Raw genomic sequence first — 14734 nt, forward strand, 5'->3', positions numbered from 1 at the left:
GGTGCAGTTGTTCAGCTCCGGTTGCACTCAAAGCCATGGCTGAGGGACGCGGGGAGCACTCCTCCAAGGCTGGTGGGCACAGACCAGCAAGAAAGTGAATTCTGCATACTGTACGGATCATCGCTCAGTTCAGGGCAGTCAGATTGCATCTGGGATCAACCAATTGTGCTTCATGAAACCGTCACCCCTCATTTGTGTCTGGCTGTTTTCTTCTGTCCGGCTGTAAACAAGGCCAGCTCTTTTTCTTCCTACCCTTATCTGCAGGGTCAGACCAAGTCAGTAGCCTCAAAGCTCAAGTGAAAAGTTCCTTCTTGCAGACAACAGTTCCTGTACATACTGGGGAGTCACAAAGAGAAGCAACTTTGGAATGACAGAGTTAGGGTCTCTTTTTGGAAACGCATACCTTAGATTCCTACACATCCCGGCGTGGCATGGCTCTTCCATGAAATGAAATTAGGTGTTCCTAATATGAACAACTGTTTTTTTCGGCAGACCAGCTCAGCGATTCATCTTGCTGGGGAGGCGGGGGTGCTAGTGATTGTGTTTTGTTGTTTCACTGCTCTAGGGCTTTGCTTGGATCAGCCAAAAAAGACATGGATAGAAATACTGTCAATCTGGTCCCACTCCAGGAACCTAATCATGCCTGAATCGCTCGGAGGAGTGTAATGATGGCAACATTACAGGAACAGGTATGTTGGATTCCGTTCTCATCCACTTCGGCCACAGTATCGCCTTTACAATAAAGCAAGATACGATTTTGAAGGCACATCATCTCAATCATCAAAGGGAGGGGGTGTCACTGAAGCCCTTTTCGTTGGCAAGTGGCACAAAGGTAATGTTTAGTATTCACTACATTGAATTCTCCTAGCCAGCTGGTGTGTCCCTGTTAAGACTTTCATTTATGCAGCTTGAGCTGGAACCTTTTTTGTTCTCCCAGTCTATTACTTTGTCGATTCAAGGGATAACAGCCAAAGTGAAACAGCTTGCAATTTGCACCTGTCTGCTCTAAGCATTCCATGTTAGATTGTGTGGAGAGCAAACCCTTCACTGCTAATGAGAGTGAGACTGGGTAGGGCTGAATGCAGTTTTGTTGGGGGACTTATAGAATATCTTAGTGTTTTTTATTTTTTATTTTTTTATTTTTTGTAACTGATTTGATGAGGACCTCCCCATTTTCATGTTTAGAGTCACTGGAGGAAGAGAAAAATACAATTCAAAAAAAAAACAAAAACAAAAACAAAACACAAACACATAAAGTTGTGTACTCTTTAAAGAAAATTTTAAGTGTCATGTAACTAAGAATTGAATTAATATTTAGCCTGAGTTGCCTCAGATAAGAAAGCAAATATTTAAATGCTAAATTATTTCCATGTGAGTGTAAACATAAAATATCTACAGAGAGCTTTACTGTGTAGCATTGGCAAGGAAAGAAAGCAAATTTAAAAAATTTTTAGGCATATTCCAGAAATAGGACTAGTTTTGGTAATAATGTCAAGGGCCTAAAAATAAACTTGAGATTTCTGCTTAGATTGCCTTTGAAAATTTAAGCTGCTGAATCCGAAACAAAAATTCAAGGGTGTCACTTCAAAATCATACCTAGATAGATATAAACATCTTTATCCAACTCATCATCATGTGCATCACAGAATGAATTCTCCACAATTGCACAAATGTCAGCACCTATGATTCTCCCAAATCTTTTCCCAGTTCTCTGCATTCCCGCAGCTTTGATTCTTTCAAGGAATTATATCAGTGGATTACCATCTATTTTGAAAGAATTAAACTCGTTGAGATGAAAGAGTTTTAATCATGGCTTATGACATTCCCCCCAAACCTGGGGATATTAGAAAAATCAAAATAATCATGCTTGAATTATTAGGCAAAATATTCTCAAAGATGATCCAAAATTTAGTAAACTAAAAAAAAAAATAGCCTAATAATCTATTTATCAAAGGATCTGTGCTACATTTGGATTCTAAACATTCCCCGCACTGGCACTTCCTGTTGAAATAGTAACTTATATGATGACGGGTTAAGTGAAGCCGAAGTGGTCGCAAATGTGTCCTACTAGTAATTAATATATTTGAATCTAGTTGTTGGCCCACATCTGGCCTGACAGATAACGTTCCAGCTTGTTCAGCGACGACCCTTTCAGCACGGCGTTAGGAGTCCTGCCAGCCTTTGCAGAGTCTGGTCAGGTCAAAGGGTTGAGCCATGTGTAATTCAGAACAGAGGAGGTCCTACGGTCACTCCACAAAAACAATTACACTACTTATTTCACTCTAGCCCTTGCCCAAAATTCACAAGCCTCACAGTTTCAGTGCAGCCAATCTGATTCTGCCCCTAGGCGATAAGCCACATGAAAATATGTGGTGCTGTGTTTATAAATCTAATCAAAAATAGAAACAGCGGACAGGCACCATGAGGTCCTACTATGGATCATGGGAATCCTTGGGAATTCTGAGGCACTTTTGTTTCTCTTCCATAGACTCTCTCTCTTTTGCTACAATGTTCCCTGCTACACTCGTTAATCATCCTCTTTACTCGTGAGTGCTACAAAGGAGGCTACATTTCTACTCATTTCTATACTTTCCATCCATGGAAAACGAAAAGTCAAGCTTGAAAGCCTTGCTTTTAAAGGAAAAAAAATTAAGGAGGGGCCTACTGTGACATCGATCTTACCTCTCTCTCCATGTTCTCAGCTTCTTTCCCTTGGCAATGCACAGATTTCAATCCAGTCTCTCTAAAAAAGAAAAAGAATATTTAAAAACCAAGGTAAATTGACCCAATCATGAGCTATGTTAAGCAATGTGGGATTGGAGAGCTACAGTGCTACTTAATGGTTCCGAAAAATCTAAGTATAAAGTCAACAGGATATAAGCTGGTGTCTTACTTTTGTTGTTGTTGCTCATTGCTTAAGCGAGATTCCTAATAAACTGAGGGTCAGTCAATATTCTCAAAATGTTTTACAAAGGCAATCTCTAGGAAAACTTCAGATTTGATTTAGATGCTTAAATATCCTATTTTATGCCCCAGAAGTGACAAATTCAGATTGCATTGAAGTTACAATGACAACTTGCTGCTGCATACCTTAGGTACCTGTACTGTTTATCATTTAAAAGTTATGATCCAGTTTTGCAACAGTCGTAAGTAGATAATATCTGATAAAGTCAATGATAAATATGTGTACTGAGGGGCTAAGCAGATTACACCCTGAGAACGTTATCCGGCAAAGATATAAAATATAAAAATTATAATGAAAGGAAATGTGGTTCTAACACTCATAAAACTCCTTAAAGTCATACAATAAATTATTAAGGTCAATCTGCAAACGATTACATTTGATATTATTTTAATTGACAGAAATACTACACCAGAATACAGTCTGGGCCCAGATAATTAGAATAAATGGAATTTTTTTAATGAATGATGATCTCAGCATTTATTAAATTATTGTAAACATTCACCAGAATAATCTTTTAGGCCACATATGGTGGCTCACACTTGTAATCCTAGTACTTTGGGAGGCAAGGTGGGTGGATTGCTTGAGCTTAGGAGTTTGAGACCAGCCTGGGCAATATAGTGAGATACCCATCTCTACAAAAAATATAAAAATTAGCCAGGCATGGTGGCACATGCCTGGAGTCCCAGCTTGGGAGGCTGAGGTGGGAGGCTGGCTTGAGCCTGTGAGACAGAGGTTGCGGTGAGGTGATATCGTGCCACTGCATTCCAGCCTGGGTGACAGAGCCAGACCCTGTCTCAAAAAAAAAAAAAAAATTCTTTTAAATTTTAAACTCGAAGTTTGCCCTTTTGAGATGGTTATCAGTATTTGACAGTAAAATAAAGCCCATCATGTATGAATGATACATGTGACACTTTTCTTATTCAGAGCTATTATTGTTTTCAAAAATTACTTTTTCAAAATCAAGAGCTATCTATTATTGTTTTCAAAAATTATATACGCTTTGTGTATATGAGCTTTTGAATAGTATCAATGTTGAAAAATGAAAGATTTTAGTCCTTCTAGTGCTAATTTAAAAACTCCTACTGTTTTATGTAAAAGTAACATGATTTTTAAAGATTATATTGAATTACTTCCTAAAATAAGTGAAAGACATGTAAAATTATTTAAAAGAAAAAACCAGTGTCAAGATTTTAAAAATTTAAACAATTAGCAGAAATTGAAGTTTGACTTGCTTGTGTTTTCCACAGCACAGTGACTGAAGAGTAATTCAAAAGCATCTACTTCTAGGAACATATGTGGAGCAGAATTTTTTTCCCTTGAATTTGGCCTTAATCTAATAGTCAATATCTGTCTTTGAAAATGTTTGTAATTTGTAACATTGCTCAAGTTATCGTCATCATAAATGTATTCTGCAGACATATAACCCAAAATGTATAAGCCAAAAAGCCCAGGTTGCCTCTATTAACATAAATAGAATGCTCAGGAAACTTCAAATAAGGCAGACCACTTGTCTTCCTTCATAGATGGCTGCATTTTAAATGCCTTTCTGCACAAATATTCAGAATGCAGTCTCAGTAGAGTAAGACCCAATATAATTGTAAAATAAGATCAAAATTCCTCATTATCTCAGACAAAATGTAGAGTTGAATCCAGAAGGCAGCCTGATAGAAGTGAGTGTTGTATCATTTTAAAAAGCTGCTGTCACCAGGGGAGGCGTACAGCTAGCTGTCTATTGCCCTGTCTCAGGAACAACGAGAGTGGCCCAGGGTGCCTCCCCACTTGGGAATCTCTGACAGGTTCAATTAGGCATTATTTCAATAAAGCATGTCAGTCACTGAGTTTGTATGAGCTGGAATTTGGGGGTTGTAGTCAGACCCTCACAAATGGGGGACAACCAGCAGAACATGGGTGATGAAAAGCAAATGGCCCATCCTGAGCCAAGGAAAATCAGTAAACATGTGACCTGGCTTTAGAGCATGAACAGATTTCGGCAAGCTGTTGGCTGTGATGGATATACCGACACATGAAAATGTGTCCCCAGTGCAACTCCTCAGGGCTTAGTTCAGAGACCTCAAAAGTGGGAAAGAATTGTTAAAATCTGGAAAACAGCCCTTCAGCTCCTAAGGAGCTCTGGCAAGTGGTGAGGATAGAGAAAAGAGATATGAGGCTGGGTTCCAGAGGCCAGAGGAGCTTGATCAGTATAGAGGATGCAGGGACCCAGTAAATATGTGCACAGGCAGCAGAGTGAACTTTGAGGAATAGACAGTCAAATGGGAAAAGGGAAACGGAAGAAACACGTGAGCAAAGAGTGGTGAAGAAAATCAGAACAAGAAGTTCATAGGACAATGAGTAGATTCTGTCAGTATGTAATAATTTCAACAAGTTAGTGATTATTAACAATCAGCTACTGAAGGATGACAGCGTGCTGGCAGCCCTCGCAGCCCTCACTCGCTCTTGGCACCTCCTTGGCCTCGGTGTCCACTCTGGCCATGCTTGGGGAGCCCTTCATACCGCCACTGCACTGTGGGGGCCCCTCTCTGGGCTGGTTGAGGCCAGAGTGGGCTCCCTCAGCTTGCCAGGAAGTGTGGAGGGAGAGGCGCAGGCGGGAACCAGGGCTGCACGCCATGCTTGTGGGCCAGCTAGAGTTCTGGATGGGCATGGGCTTGGCCAGCCTGCACTCGGAAAGGCCGGCTGGCCCCCGCCAGCCCCGGGCAGTACGGGGCTTATCACCAGGGCTAGCAGCTGCGGAGGGTGCACCGGGTCCCCCGGCAGTGCCGGCCCACCAACGCTGCACTCAATTTCTCCCTGAGCCTTAGCTGCCTTCCTGCCAGGCAGGGCTCGGACCTGCAGCCCGCCATGCCCTCGCCTCCCCCTCCCCGCCCCTGCCCTCGCCCCCGCTCCAGCTCCTGCACAGCCCCAGCCTCCCCTACGAGCACCGCCCCCTGCTCCACAGCACCCGGTCCCATTGACTGCCCAAGGGCTGAGGACTGCAGACGCAAGGCATGTCACTGGCAGGCAGCTCCACCTGCCACCCCGGTGCAAGATCCACTGAGTGAAGCCACCTGGGCTCTTGAGTCTAGTGGGGACTTGGAGAAAACCTTTATGTCTAGCTAAGAGATTGTGAATACACCAATCAGCACTCTGTGTCTAGCTCAAGGTTTGTAAATGCACCAGTCAGCATCCTGTGTCTAGCTCAAGGTTTGTGAATGCACCAATCAGTGCTCTATGTCTAGCTAATCTAGTGGGGACTTAGAGAACTTTTGTGTCTAGGTCAGGGATTGTAAAGGCACCAATCAGCACCCTGTCAAAACGGACCAATCAGCTCTCTGTAAAATAGAGCAATCAGCTCTCTGTAAAATGGACCAATCAGCAGGATGTGGGTGGGGCCAGATAAGGGAATAAAGGCAGGCTGCCCAAGCCAGCAGTGGCAATCTCGTCTGTTCCTCTTCCACGGTCTGAAAGCTTTGTTCTTTTGCTGTTTGCAATGAATCTTACTGCTGCTTGCTTTTTGGGTCCACACTGCTTTTATGAGCTGTAACACTCACCACGAAGGTCTGCAGCTTCACTCCTGAGCCAATGAGATCACAAACTCACCAGAAGAAAGAAATACCTAACACATCCGAACATCAGAAGGAACAAATGCCAGACACTGTGTTTAAGAACTGCAACACCCACCTCGAGGTTCTGTGGCTTCATTCTTGAAGTCAGTGAGATCAAGAACCCACCAATTCCGGACACATTACCACATTCCTTTTGAAACACAAAAAAACTACTGCTCGAGTAACTGGCAAAATACGAAGCCAATCAGAAAATGGATTCATTTGCTAAACTATCTATAAGATCTTCACTGTTGGCCAGGTGCAGTAGCTCACGCCTGTTATCTCAGCACTTTGAGAGGCTGAGTGGATTGCCTGAGGTCAGGAGTTCGAGACCAGCCTGGCCAACATGGTGAAACCCCATCTCTACTAAAAATTAGCCAGGCGTGGTCATGCACGCCTGTAATCCCAGGTACTCGGGAGGCAGAGGCAGGAGAGTAACTTGAACCTGGGAGGTGAGAGTTGCAGTGGGCTGAGATTGAGCCACTGCACTCCAGCCTGGGTGACACAGCAAGAACAAGACTCCCATCTCAAAAAAAAAAAAAAAAAGACATTGACTGTCAAAAAAACCCTCCAAAGTAGCTAGCTTAAAGAAAAAGAAATTATAAACACTGTAAATTTACCAAAATAATAATAACTTTATGCTTTATCAGGAATCCTAGACTTAATAAATAAACGGACACCACTGCAAAACTCACACTGTGGCTGCAGGTTTGGATCACAGTGTAGCATCTTTATAGAAATACAAGTGGCCTACAATAGGGATCATTTTCTAAAAACCAATCTCCAACTTGCAAGCAGATTAATAACCTCAATATCCCCTGCTTGCAAGTAACCTGTTGGCCACATTCTCTTGAGTCCAGGTTAATAAGCACTGCTGATTTGTATAGTCATTTTGTTGTTTGTTGATTTGAAGGCTGATTTTAAAACGGCTTTCACTGAAATTGTTGGCCTTATATTGCAAATTAAGCCTTGGAATTGCCAAATCTCTGACGACTGGTTCATTGCTTCCAGAGAAGGGAATTAACATGGCTACAGCTGTCGTTTCATTGCATTTCTCTTCTCAAGCAGACCAGCAAGGGCAAAGATGGTATTTAACAGAGGTTGCAAGCCAGATTCTGTCTGCAGACACATTTTGTTTAACCTCCACAGTGATTTTTAAAATGTTGAGCCAGTATTTAAAAATAAAGTTGCCACTTAAAATAGAAATCCAATTTCTGATTTGTCTTGGAAAATTAAAAGCTTTGGCAACATAGAGTCAGCATTCATGGTTGGCAGCAATTGGCCAGAGGTGAGTGGCAGCAGCGTGTTTTTCAGGCAATACTCTCCAGGCCCATAGATCCCATTCTCCCTACTGCAGACCACAAACCAAAATGTCCTCTCCATTAAGGCGTCGTTTTAGTCATTGCTACATCCTTGGAACGAAGAGCAGAGCCTCGGAAGCAGTGGGTGCTTGAAAAATATTTATGTAATGTTGAATGAAGTGATCTCAAGGCAGATAGGTAATATTCATGGGTGGCTCTAAGACAATAGGGAGTGTCCAGGAGCCCTCACAATGTATGCCCCAATTTTAAAAACTCTGCCAATCCTTAGCTTGCACTGCTGTTTTTCTTACAAAGAAAGATTTTCCCCTGTCACTAACAAAAGCAGGGCCACAAGTGTCAAGGAAAACGAGAGCCCATATAGACCCAGCACACTTAACTCATTTATGTTTCTTGCCTGGCCCCTACAGGCATCCGAATTTGAAACTTCTGAGAGACAGATGAGAGGAGGCCTGGTACCCACAATGACAAACTCTCCCCCTCATCCTGCCCAGTAGTTTTCTGCACTACTGTCTAAATCTACATTGAGGAATAAGTAAAAAGAGGAATATAAACCCTGCCTTGGAGAGTCAATAGTTAACACACCATCACTCTACATAGGAGTAAGAACGGCAGTGTGGAATGGACTGGCATGTATAGTTAAGAAAGAACTGGTTTGGCCGGGTGTGGTGGCTCACGCCTGTAATCCCAACACTTTGGGAGGCAGAGGCGGGCGGATCACAAGGTCAGGAGATCGAGACCATCCTGGCTAACATGGTGAAACCCCATCTCTACTAAAAATACAAAAAATTAGCCGGGCATGGTGGCGGGCGTCTGTAGTCCCAGCTACTCGGGAGGCTGAGAAGGAGAATGGCATGAACCCGGGGGATGGAGCTTTCAGTGAGCTGAGATCGTGCCACTGCACTCCAGCCTGGGAGACAGAGCAAGACTCTGTCTCAAAAAAAAAGAAAGAAAGAACTGGTTCAAATCTCCTGCACACAGAGGAGATGCTTAACCTCTGAAAGTCTCCAGTTTCTCTACAGGATATTTGAGAAATTTTTAAGATTGTGTATATCAGACTTCCAGCTTCCACTTAAGGTGTCCAAAGCTGGAAAGGGCATCATTCCCAAATGTAAAGCAATAAATATCCTAAGTAATCTGCAAATTTACCAATGCTATTAAACTCATCAGAGAGCTGAGGTCATAGGGTGACAGATTAATCCGAAACCTAGAGACAGTAAAGTGCCTCCAAGGAGTGACAGGACGCAAGCACTTGCTTACTGGAGCAGGTAGGAGACCCCTTGCAAATCAGTAAGAAGAATTCACCCAAAAATTGTCAAAAATGTCTAAAGTCTGAATGTGGCTTCGTTAACAGTATAGAACTTGTGGGGTCTTCAAACACAAGGGAAATTCACATCTACTCACAGCTTCTTCTCCATAGACCTTCTGGGTGCTCAGAATAAATACTGGGGCAAGGTGAGAGCCCAGAGTGGTGGATCCAAATGGGGGGAAACTTTGCCTCCAAGGGGACCTTTGGCAATGTCTGGAGATATTTTTGATTGTCACAACTTGGGGGATCCAGTGGGTAGAGGCCAGTAATGTGGTTAAACATCCTACAATACATAGACGAGTCCACTACGACAAAGAATTGCCCAATCCATAATATCAACAGAGCTGCTATTGAGAAACCCTGGTCCAGACAAAGCTTCCCTAGTGATGCAGGTTTTGTGGAGAGGAAGAGAAGCCACTACAGAAAAGCACAAAGCCTTACCTGAATATTCCATCTGTACCTCTCCTAAGGAAAAGAAGCCTCATCTGTTGGAAGGGCAGTGAACCCTGTTGTACCAAGCCACAGGTTAAGACTCTTTGCAGCTGGGAGAAGAGAATACAAACATACCCTGTAACCCTGTGGTAGGAGCAAGAAAATTTCCTGGCCCGAATTATTAGAGGTCTCCTACTTAAGGCAGAGGGACAGGATCACTGAGATGGCCCCATCCCTGAGACCCAGAGACACAGCTCCAGCTTAATTCTGAGAAGAATATCCACGCAGCCTACCATCAGGCTAGCAAGCACTGAGTAGCCAATAATATCAATGTCCTGGTGGAAGAGGAGCAAAAACATAAAGAGCGACGCTCTCTAAAGGAAAGCTGCAAAGAAAGGACTTAAATATGGCCAGGCACGGTGGCTTACGCCTGTAATCCCAGAACTTTGGGAGGCCGAGGCAGGCAAATCACGAGATCAGGAGATCGAGACTATCCTGGCTAACACGGTGAAACCCCATCTCCACTAAAAATACAAAAATTAGCCGGACGTGGTGGCACGTGCCTATAGTCCCAGCTACTCAGGAGGCTGAGACAGGAGAATCGCTTGAACCCAGGAGGTGGAGGTTGCGGTGAGCCGAAATAGCACTACTGCACTCCAGCCTGGGCAACAGAGCAAGGCTCCATCTCAAAAAAAAAAAAAAAGGGGGGCTTAAACTTGAACCTTAAGCCAACACTGAAGAAACTTCTCCTATTAACAACCACCACTCTAAGCATGAGTTAAGACTAGAGGAGTTCTCAGCCTGTGACACACTGATGATAGCCTTAACGACAACAACAACCACACCCAGCTCAAGTCCTGTCCTGGCTAGACAGACTGACCCCCACACATTGAAAGACTAACAAAATAAAAGGCATGCCATTTCTGGTATAAAGAATGTTTATCTCAGTCTCTACTGTCCTACCCAAAATGACCAGCTTTCCGATAAAGTCAGGTGACATATAAAAAAGCAAAGGGAGAGTGGAGGAGAGGGGGCACTCTGTCAGATAGACAAAGCAATCAAGAGAAGCAGAATCAGATGTGACCCAGGTGTTGAAAATGTCAGATAATTAAAAATAATGTGATTAAAGTGTTAAAGGCCCTAATATAAAAGGTGGACAACATACCTGACTAGATGTGGAATTTCAGCAGAGAGATGGAAACTATAAGAAAGAATTAAATGAAAATGTTACAAATAGTATGGTATTCAGAATGCTATCAACAACCTCATTAGTAGTCTCAACATGACTGAGGATAGAATCAGTTGAACTCAAACTATTACCAATAGAAATTACTCAAATTTAACCACAAAGATTTTTTTTAATGAGTTAAAAAAAAAAAGTTAATGCAGAGGATCCGAGAGTGATGGGACCAATTCGAATAATCGGACATACCTGTAATTTTGAAAGCAAAAGGAGAAGGGAGCACAGGGTAGAAAAACCACTGAAGGGATGGTGGCTAGGAATTCCCTCAAATTAGTGATGGACACCAAAACTCACATTCGAAGGAACTCAGAGAAGACCAACTAGCATAAAACACACCTGGATATATCATCTACAAACTACTAAAAACCAACAGCAAAGAAAAAATCTTGAAGGCAGACAGAGAAAAGAGGCATATCACACACAGAGGAACACACATACGAATTACAGCAGACAATCAAAAACTATGTGAACCAGCAGGCAGCAAAGGAAACATCTTTACAGAAAAAAAAAAAAATCATAAATACAAACTTTTATACCCTGAAAAATATCTTTCAGAAATTATGATGTGGGGCCGGATGTGGTGGCTCACACCTGTAATCCCAACACTTTGGGAAGCAGAGGTGGGTGGATCACCAGAGGTCAGGAGTTTGCCACCAGCCTGGCCAACATGGCAAAACCCAGTTTCTACTAAAAATACACAAAAATTAGCCAGGTGTGGTGGCGTGCACCCGTAATCCCAGCTACTCCGGAGGCTGAGGCAGAAGAATCGCTTGAACCCGGGAGGTAGAGGTTGCAGTGAGCCAAGATTGCACCACTACACTCCAGCCTGGGCAACACAGCAAGACTCCGTCTCCAAAAAAAAAAAAAAAAAAAAAAAAAAAAAAAAAAAAAAAAAAAAACAGAAATGATGATGTGGGATATGAACATGGTGGAATGAAGATTGTCAAAACTCAGCCTTCAAAAAACAATTATAAAATTGCAAGAAGAAAAGAGTCTAAAACAGTAATCTCAGTGCTCTGGAAAATGACCAGAGGTGAAAAACAAATAGAGAAAAACATTAATTAATGGAAAACTGCTCAAATTAAGGCATGAACTGGGGGAGTCCATGGCATTCTTGGTTGAGGTTGCTCCAGTCCCCCACTACCCTGACCTTATTCCGGCCAGACCAGTGTTGTAAAGTTGCCAGGGAAAGTCTGGCCAAAAAAACAATAATTTCACTGTTGGAGGGAGATGACTTCATTTGATGCTAGGGCAGAAAATCCACACTCAGTTGTATTGTAAGTGGAAGTAGCAAACTAATGGGAAGCAAATGATGAAAGCCCATGGCTCTACCATCCTGAATTGCAGTCCCCCTTGGGTGGAGCAGTGGAAAATTTGACTAGTCATTAATTTGGCAGGAAGAACCTAGAGATGAGAGGGCCAAAGAAGGGCTGGCTGACTGCTTCTCAGGTCTCTGGCTAACTGGGAGGCTGTGCACACGTGCAGGGAAGATTGAAGAGGGCCCAGCTGTCTACACATCCTGCATGGGCTTGGATGCTATGCAAGTCTACAGGAAAGACCCGGGAGGGCCTGGCAGAAAGTAAACTCTGTGAACGTCTGAAAACTGTCTGAATGTTGAATGGGCTCCCAAACCCTCCCACAGATCCATCAGCAGAAGACGGAAATCTTACGGTCAAGGTGTTTGAGGACAATCATTGGTTGACTACCAAACTATGCAGACACAGAGGAGCCACTAGAAAGCCAGCATAAACTTAACCTTTAAATTTTTCTTAAAATAAACAGAGACATCAGCAGTCACATATCATGGGGAAGACAGATTCAACAGATTAAGTTCCGGCAAGTTAAAACCAGAACAAAAGAAAACAAGCAAAACAATAACAACACACAAAAAGCAGCAATAACAGCACTCGAGGGAAAAAAATCAGAATTATATTTGCTACAATATATTATCTAAGATGTCTGGTTCTTGACAAAAATTTACAAGACAGAAAAAAAAGGAAAGTGTGACCTATATTCAGGGAACTAAACTGTCAATAAAAATTAACTCTGAGTGGATAAGGAAGTTGCGTTTAGCGGACAAAGACTTCAAAGCATTTATTATAACTATGTTCAAAGAATTAAAAGAAGCCACATTTAAAGAATTAAAGAAAAATATCTGACAGAATTAAAATAAATATGATAAAGAAAAAATATAATTTTCAAAATAAGAAATTTCAAAAAAAATCAACACTCATACACAAAAATTAACCCCAAATGGGTCATAGTCCTAAATGTAAAAGCTAAAACTATTAAAATTCTAGGTGAAAGTTTCTGTGACTTTGGCAGTCTTATTCACAATTAATTATGAGAACAAAGGTACAATCCCTAAAAGAAAAAAATGGAGAAAACAACCTTCAAAATTAAAAACATATTATTACAAGTTTAGCTGCTCAAAACACCCAATTTATTGCTTCACAATGCTATAGTTCAAAAGTCTGCCAGGGCATGGCTGGTTTGTGCTCAAACTGAAATCAAAATGTCAGCTGGCTACACTGTTATCTGAAGCACGGGGCCATTCATGTTATTCATGTTATTGACAGGATTTAGTTGTTTTCACCTTTAGGGCTGAAAGCCTCCCTTCCTTGCTGACTGTCAGTTAGGAGCCACATTTGGCTTCTAGAGGTAGCCACATTCTACATCCTGTGACCCATTCCATCTTCAAGCCAGCAATGGTGTGTACATCAAAACCTTCTTATGCTTTGAATCTCTCTGGCTTCTCTTTCTAACACCATCCAGAGAAAACTTTCTGGTTTGAAAGGGCTTCTGTGACAAAATTTATCCTACCTATATAATCTCTGTATCTTAAGATCGACTGATTAATACTTTAATTACTGTAAAATCCCTTCACATCAGTACCTAGATTAGTTATTGGATATCCAGAGGACAGGAAACGGGAAGACACGTTTAAAATTATGCTTACATAAGTGTAGCATGGGAAGGAAAAAAAAGAAAAAAAAGGCTTACCAAAACATCATTAAGAAGGAAAAGACAAGCCACAGACTGGGAGAAACTATTTTTGAATTTATATACCTAATAGACAACTTATATTCAGAATATATAAACACCACTTACAATTCAATAATAAGATGGCAAGCAACCCAGTTACAGGATGGGCAAAAGATATGAATAAACATTTGCTAAGAAGATATATGAATAGCTAATGAGCACATGAAAAGATGCTGAACATCATTAGTCAATGCCACTCCTAGGCATTTCCCCAAATGAAATATAAACATATTTCATACACAAAAATCCATACATGAATATTTTTAGTGGCTTTATTTTAATTTCTAAAAAATAGAAACAACACTGATTAATGTCCCCCAGCTGGTGAATGGATAAACCATGGTAAAACATGCAATAGAATACTATTCAGTAATAAAAGACATAAATCTTAAAGGTGAAGGAATACAGACTCAAAGCCTACAAAATGTTTAATTCCATATATGCCTTGCTGGAAAAGGCAAAACATAGAGCCAGAAAGTGTATCAGTGGTTACAAGGGCTAGGGCAAAGGGATAAGTTGGCTACAAAGGAATGAAAGGGAATCCAGCATGAATGAGGAGGAAAGTAATTGAATTCTTTCATATTTTGATCATAGTTGTAGTTACCTGAATGTATGCACTTGTCAAAATTCACAAAACTGTGAATTTTACTAGAAAGGATGAATTTGACTGTATGCTAGTTACAGCTTCATCTTAAGAAAGAGAAACCTAATGTATATAAATTGCTCAGGAAAGAGTAGACTAAACTTTTTTCTAATTTTCATCAAAGAAATAAATGTTTATGACAAGAAATAAAATACAACAAAATGGTTAATATAAATCTG

At 41.5% G+C, this 14734-nt stretch overlaps 1 protein-coding gene across 1 annotated transcript in view; it reads right to left on the bottom strand.

Annotated features, from left to right (window-relative positions):
* LOC100980709 (orofacial cleft 1 candidate gene 1 protein) overlaps window positions 1–14734 on the bottom strand; it is a 100414-nt gene that overhangs the window by 39708 nt on the left and 45972 nt on the right. Inside the window, exon 2 of the mRNA XM_063605142.1 lies at window positions 2683–2743. Coding sequence (XP_063461212.1) covers window positions 2683–2743 — 61 coding nt within the window. The remainder of the gene's footprint in view (window positions 1–2682; window positions 2744–14734) is intronic.

The sequence above is a fragment of the Pan paniscus genome, chromosome 5 (assembly GCF_029289425.2).
Source record: "Pan paniscus chromosome 5, NHGRI_mPanPan1-v2.0_pri, whole genome shotgun sequence".
Taxonomy (NCBI): Eukaryota; Metazoa; Chordata; class Mammalia; order Primates; family Hominidae; genus Pan; species Pan paniscus.